Source organism: Colobus angolensis, unplaced genomic scaffold (assembly GCF_000951035.1).
Source record: "Colobus angolensis palliatus isolate OR3802 unplaced genomic scaffold, Cang.pa_1.0 Scaffold61, whole genome shotgun sequence".
In the NCBI taxonomy this organism is placed as follows: domain Eukaryota; kingdom Metazoa; phylum Chordata; class Mammalia; order Primates; family Cercopithecidae; genus Colobus; species Colobus angolensis.
This window is the reverse complement of record NW_012119710.1, coordinates 8417921-8425328: the sequence shown is the minus strand read 5'-3', so window position 1 is coordinate 8425328 and position 7408 is coordinate 8417921. Positions and strand designations below refer to the sequence as shown.

Below are 7408 nucleotides of genomic sequence, written 5' to 3'. Positions count from 1 at the left end.
ACAATATCTGATCATGTTTCTGGTTGTTATGTAGGGTAGGGTTGTGCTGGCCTAGGCCGGGGAGTCTGCTAAGCATACTACAGTGCACAGGATAGCCACCTACTACAAAGAATTGCCCAGTCCAAAGTGGCATTAGTAGCTTATTTGAGAAACCTGTCCAAGATCATTAATCAGAATGTGTTATTGATATATCAGTCTTCTCCCCTCTAGTTAGGTTGGTAGAGTTCAGACTCTGGAAAAAACTGGGAATGTAAAAGGCTGAATGAGTGTAAGCTGAAAGACAAGAGAGGAGTCTTGTTTGGAGCTTACTGAAGTCAAAATGGAAAAAAAGGAAGACTGGGGGAGGAAAGAGTCAGCAGACCACTTTTAGGTCAAATTCTGTAGGGTTCCGTGCTAAGCACCTTACGTGTGTTGTCTCACATAAACCTTAAAACTCAGAAATCATTTTAAAATAAATAGTACACAGAGTAAAACAGACTGGAGAGGGAGTCTTTGCTTGGGTAGGCAACCTTAACTGGTTTATTAGCACATTCCCCGGAAGGGAAAGGGGGTGTGATTGCTCCTGAAGAGACCAAAGCGCCTTTTCAATCAAAGCTCAGGAGGAGAGCTGCATTCCAGTGTTTCACAGATGCTGTGAGGGTGGCAAAGATGCAGGGCACCCACCGGAAACACAGCCGGCACTCTGAAAGGGGAAGGGGCACCAGGAGCGCAGGTGAGCGAGGTTGCAGGTGATTCTGCCCCTCTCCCCAGCCTTTCTGGGTGAGTCCATTCCCCCTCTCAGCTTTATTGTTAGAACTTAAGACAAGTCAATTACATTTCACAATGTCTGTGTCATTCTGATGCTGAGAATGAATCCAGCCTTCTGAATAGTGTTTCTTAACTCCTTTCTTCAACAGAAGAGTTAATGTGTGGAATTAAGTGCAGAACCCACGACCCTCTGAGGTGGCGGTGATGGTTCAGGTTGTGTTTCTGGGTTCATTCTGGCAGCTCCCCCAAGGAAAGGACAAAGGAAGCTGGCAGCTTGGGCCTTTGCCATCGCCCTGACTGGCTCTGGTTTCCTTGCTTGATACATTGAAGTCAGCTCCCAAAGAATGCCACCCAAGGGTTTGAAGGGGCACAGTACCTCTGTCCTCATTAAACCAGGCCACATATGAGTTTGCTGAATTCATTTAGGTCCTGCTGAATCTTTCCCATTTGTTCTTCTCCATTTCAATATTTCAATACTTCCCTAGAGGGGCCCAACCTTCCTGGAGAGCAAAGATCTGTTGTTAGAGGAAGAGAGCAGCCAGAGGAGGAAGAGGACTTCAGGGTAGGCAGCAGTTGGGCAATGGGTATTGAAAGGTTGCTTTCAGCCTGCCAAGACTTGGAGAATTAGAAAAGCAAAACAAAACAAGCAAATATACAAACTATATATATAAAACAATGTTTTTAAAATTTTTTATGTTCTATATTACTATTATTAGCTATATATTACTGAATGTTCCTTTAAAACAGTATAGTCATTATTGCTATTATTATTATTATGGTTAGTTATATACAATGGAATATTGTTATTTATCTATATTATGATTACTAGCACTATTATTATTATTTACATGTTATTGAAAGCCTCAAAGCAGTATACGCTTTTTATAAATATTTTTGCTCATGTTTATGACAATTCTCCAGTGTTGGTATTGCTCCTCTATTTAACAGATCAGAAAACTGAAGCTCCAAGAGCAGACTCGCCTAATAACAGGAACTTGTACACCTCGAAGTGGCAATTCACACAGAAGGTTCCGTGACTCCCGAACTCTCACAATTATGAGGTGGTCTTTTTCATGGTTTTTCTGAAGTTGCTAGAAGTTTACAGAAAAGGAAGTGCAGGCACATTTCACAGATCTACAGTCTGTAAGTATCACATCCTGTATAGCTGTAAACGCTGGAATAAGGAAGGGCTGATGACTTTCAGAAGATGAAGGTAAGTAGAAACCGTTGATGGGACTGAGAACCCAGAGTTCAAACCTCTTGGGAGCTTCTGAGGACTCAGCTGGAACCAATGGCCACAGGTAGGTAATGCTGAAAGACTTTTCTCATCTCACCATTCACTTGTCGTGACCTCATGAGAGGAGTAATATGACCTGAAACTCCTTCACAGCAGTTAAGAGACACTAGAGCCTTTGGAAATAGAGTGAGCAGATGGAAGGAGTATCTGTTTTTAACTCTGTTTCCGCTGTATTCTGATGGTGTGAACTCAGTGAGTCGCTTACCTAAGGTTGTGTAATTAATGGGAGCAGAGCTCTTGTCTCTTCAAATGTGTTTAGACCATTTGTAAACTGGGCAGCCTGTGGGTTGAGAATGGTGTAGTGAAAAGGGATCCAAACTGAGCTTAGCAACAAATACCACAGCCTCGTTGGTCTTAATGCTAAAAAGTGGGGAGGACTGCGGATGCAGGCCTATATGTTATGACTCCAAGACTTGTTCTCATACCGCTGCATGCAGGAGAAGCAGCCTGAGTAAACTCAGACACAGGCTGGCATTGCCAGGTGGGAAAGTAGAAAGAGGTGGAATGATCTAGAGATTTATACAAAGGCTTCAGACTCCAGGAAAGCTGCAATCCAAGACTGGTTTTACAGTTTCCCAGCTGTGTGAACCAGGGTGAACAATAAGGGTAACTGCAAATATTTCTTCAGCATTAACTCTGGGCCACACACATGCACAATATGTATATTATTTGCATTCATAACTTAAACTTTATTTTGCATTTATTTATTACATGTTTTTACTAACTAACATGCAGAGCTATTGTGAGGATTAAAAGCACTGCATGTGCATGTTTACTAAGAACATGTCTAGTAAAATATGATAAACATATCTAAGATGAATGCTAATAAATAGTATTATTAGACAAAAAATAAGTAAGCAAAGTTCATTTATTAGTCTGAAAATTCATCAAATATATGGCAATACAGTTGTTGTCCATAGGACTAGCGGAAAGGGAGGTTGCCTTGGCATATTGCAAATTTTGTGTGACCCTTTGCCTCTGGACATTGGGACCTCTCAAGATTCATGTTGCTGCCACCCTGTGATGTGTTTATTATCTATAATGGACTGTGTCAAGCATTGTGGAAAAATCCTCATGAAACCAAGGTTGTGTGGTTTTCACTGTTCCATACTATCAGTTTCTTTCTCTAATGGACAGGCCAAGCCTGGACTAATTGGCAAAGACTGAGTTACAGTTTTTTGGAGCCAGAACCTGAGAGCTCTGTACTTTTTAAGAGCTGAACCTATTTTTTCTTCCATAGTTGGCAACATCATCATGACGTCACAACCTGTTCCCAGTGAGACCGTGATAGTGCTCCCATCAAATGTCATCAGCTTCTCCCAAGCAGAGAAACCCGAACCCACCAACCAGGGGCAGGATAGCCTGAAGAAACGTCTACAGGCAGAAGTCAAAGTTATTGGGGTAAATCTAATTCAGAACATGTTGGAGAGGGGTTGGGGGAAGTCCCTAGAGGTGATGTATGTCTTGGGACTGGTCATCTGTTGTGAGTGTGGAGACCCTTAAGTTTTGCCAGAGGGACTTTAGGGTAGAAGCCACTTGGAGAAAACTGTCCCAGAACTTTTGCACAAGAGGTTGTCTTAGAAATATATTTTCCCTTATTCTGAATATGAGGAATTCATTTTCTATGTTGTCTTTGTATTTTTACAATACAGTGCTTCTCTCTATATATTTTTTTTTTACAAAAGTAATGGTGGTAAATAATTACATATTTTGTGTGTGTGTGTGTATTTCACAATTGCATGCTTAGTAATCCACACTGACTCTTTGCAAAGAATTTTACCCTCACTGCAAATTAGAGGAAATATACACCTCCTTTCCCTCTTTTCTCCTTACTTTTTTGAGAATGGAAATGATATTCACCTACTGTTTGGCTCTGCACTTACGTGATCTGAGGTGAGACACTCCATTTGACTGGATTTCAGGGCCTGGTGGGACTGGTTTCCTTGCCTCATGTACAATCACGTGGGTTTCTGTGAGGCTCATGTGGCATAAGGTCTAGAAAACTTCTTAGTAAATGATATTAGAGCTGTGAATCTCTGAGGTGAACGTCCAGGAGGGAAACTACCTCCTAAGACAGAGCTTCAGTTAGACGTGAGAACATGCAGTATTTGGTTTCTGTCCCTGTTAGTTTGCTAAGGGTGACGGCCTCTCAATGATGAGAACACACGGACACGTAGAAGGGGACAATGCACACTGGGGCCTTTCGGGGGGTGGATGATGGGAGGAGGGAGAGGATCAGGAAAAATAACTAATGGGTACTAGGCTTAATACCTGGGTGATGAAATAATCTGTACAACAAACCCCCATGACACAAGTTTACTTACGTAACAAACCTGCACTTTTACCCTTGAACTTAAAATAAAAGTAAAAAATGAAAGAGCTTCCAGAACTTCAGCTTTTGGGTTGTGAACTGCAGTTTCCAAGGAGGTGACCAGAGGGGCAAACTCCGTGTCCAGTGGAGTCTCGGAGATGAGGGGAGGGACTTCTGCACCGTCAATACTGCAGGGAATGTGGGGGCTTTCAGGTGCCCCTTGTTTTCAGGGACGTAGAAAGCCAGTTAACTAGTCATGGACTCAGAGGTCCTGAGAACTGGGAAAGGAAATCCCAGCACTTGCTGTGAGCTGGAAGCAGGAGCTGTGAGCACACCAGGGCCTGAGAGGCAGAAATGCAGAAGCCTTCCTGAGCACCTGCCAGACACCTGAGACTGTGGCTTCTGTGGCAGAGCTGCACACCCTCCAGGGTGTCTTTTCATGTTTCTCACTCCAGAGTTTCCACAGGGTTTGTATCCTCACTGGGATCTTGCAGAAGGTGATAATGCATTAGCGCCATGGGAGAGGCAAAAAGGCCCTGTCTTTACAAATGCTGGTTTTCATCCTCAATCTCCCTTTCTCTCCCCACAGACTATCCAGATCTTGTGTGGCATGATGGTGTTGAGCTTGGGAATCATTTTGGCATCTGCTTCCTTCTCTCCAAATTTTACCCAAGTGACTTCTACACTGTTGAACTCTGCTTACCCATTCATAGGACCCTTTTTTGTGAGTAGAGTTTCTGAGGAGGGCAGGATGGGGCGAAGAGGGGAGGAAGATGCCAATAGCTTAGACTTTCCACCTGCCACCTTGATCTGCTGGGAGCAAGGAGTCAACGGTGAAGCTTGTTCTCCTGTGTGTGTAGTTCAGGGAGAATCGAGTAGGGTAGGATGACAGGGGTTGCCTGATTTTAGATCAATTTATTATCAGACTCAAATAAGCATTTCTTTTTAAGATTATCTTATTTTTCACATTATCATCTTGAGCTATGATGAAGCTAGTGACTTCTCTCCAGGTTTAGGCCAAAAAAAAAAAATCCATGAATTACGATAAAGTTGGGAAGGAACATTTCATACAAAAAAAAAAAAATGAGCATCAATGGAAGACATCATACACTCACAGAGAAACCACACTGTGATCCCCCCGTGCTTGTGGGGATCATGGAGGAAGGAAACTTACATCTCTGAACATTTTGAAAATACTTTTACTGCATTGACTGATTCCCGGGTAAGGCTGAGCCGATAGCTATGCCCAGTGATTCCTCTGAAATTCCTCTGAAATAGCTGCAAGTCTGGAGTTTCAAAAGAACTTAGTCCTTTTCTCAGAGAACTGTTTTCTCTTAGATGGAGGCTTTCTCATAGTTAAGCTTCCCTTTCATAGATGTTTTTTCCTTCAACTTCCTGCAATTCGGTAGCTATTTGTTTTTCTTACATTTGTGTATTTGATGCACCAACAAGTCCACCTTTTTGTGTATCTTGTCCATTTTTCTTCTCTTATTAACTAAAGTTACACTTGGATTTGGATTTCATTGGTTTTCCCCAGATGACCTTTTTTTGTTCCAAGATCCATGCCAGGCTACTGTATGACACTACATTACATTTTGTCATGCTGTCTCCTCAGGCTCCTCTAGGCTGTCTCAGAGTTTTCTTTTCCTTGAGGACTTTGATAGACTTGGGTAGTGCTGGCTGAGATTTTTATAGAATATTCCTAATTTGGGGTTTGTCTGATTTTTTTATTTTATTTTTTTTTTGGTGTTTAGAGTGTGGTGATGAATTTTTGGGTGATGATGACAAGGTAAAGCACCATTTTCATCAAGTCGTATCAAGGGTCATGCTACCAACATAATGTCCCTGACACAATTAACGGTGATCATGTGGTTGGGGTAGTATTTTCCAGGTTTCTCCTCTGTGAAATTACTACTTTTTTTTTGTTTGGTTGGTTTTGTTGTTGTTGTTGTTGTTTTACCATTGCATTCATGTCCTTTCCTAAAGAACATCTTACACCAAAACTGTCTCATTTTATTAAAAAAAAAAAACTTCTTTCCTGGCTTTTAAGGTATTTTTTTGTTTAGTGGGATACTTTTTGTTTATTAGGATATATTTCTGTTATCTTTTTTTTTTCTGATGCTATCTGAATGTTAGATGGACAAAGGGACAAATATATGTCTTTAAATGGAACTTACCTCAATGATCACTGGTTTCTCAAGGCTTTTCCCATGACAGTTTTCTATAAACATTTTGATAGTGACATTGCAGTTACTCTGTACATGGAAAATGACCTGACCATTTTCTCTTTTATCTTAGTTTATCATTTCTGGCTCTCTATCAATTGCCACAGAGAAAAGGTTAACCAAGCTTTTGGTGAGTATGAGAACTGTAACCCACAACCCAATGGATCAAAATAAAACTTAGACAGAACTCGTTAAGGTCAGTCTTTCTACTTTGAAAAGCTGAAAACTCAGTTCCAGAGCAGTCAGTTGTTAGAGTTAGGAGCCGGGCCTGGATCCTCTCTATCCTTGTTCAGAGCACATTTCTCCAATTATTGTACCCTACATCAAAGTCTGCATTCAGAGAATTATAATATTCCCTCTGCCCATGCTGAAGCATCTATCACAGAGAAATTGTGCCTGTTTATGATGTCCTTTCGGTGACAATTGGCCTTCAAATTCAGGTTTTCAGTGGCAAGGAAGCTGACAGTGTTATAAAGAGGTCTATTGGTTGGGGTCCACTCTTTAAGCCTAGGTGTTACAACCCTTGAAAAAAAAATGAGTCAAAGTTTTGTTCCTGTGAGGTATCCAAAGTAGACACAGAGGCTACTATAGTATACTACATTACATTTAGGCATGATGTCTCCTCAGGCTCCTTTAGAATGTCTCAGATTTTCCTTTTCCCTGAGGACTTCAGTCATTTTGGGTAGTTCTGGCTGAATATAGTCTTTCATCTATCTCACCAGAAGAATAATACTTTTATTTTGTTTGAGTATAAATTCTTGCACCCTAAAAAGTTGTCCTTAGTCATTTGTATTGGCTAAGAAAAGAAAATAAAAAGCTTTACCAGTC

At 41.3% G+C, this 7408-nt stretch overlaps 1 protein-coding gene across 2 annotated transcripts in view; it reads left to right on the top strand.

The window, feature by feature from the left end:
• The first annotated feature begins 376 nt into the window (after positions 1–376).
• MS4A6A (membrane-spanning 4-domains, subfamily A, member 6A) overlaps positions 377–7408 on the top strand; it is a 12518-nt gene continuing 5486 nt past the window's right edge. The window contains exons 1-5 of one of the 2 annotated variants that reach the window (XM_011963520.1): positions 377–500; positions 1696–2048; positions 3285–3445; positions 4945–5079; positions 6654–6710. In XM_011963520.1, coding sequence (XP_011818910.1) covers positions 2039–2048; positions 3285–3445; positions 4945–5079; positions 6654–6710 — 363 coding nt within the window. In that variant the 5' untranslated portion in view covers positions 377–500; positions 1696–2038. Of the gene's footprint in view, positions 501–1065; positions 1310–1695; positions 2049–3284; positions 3446–4944; positions 5080–6653; positions 6711–7408 lie in introns of those variants that run through there. The other variant, XM_011963521.1, reaches the window with a different exon arrangement.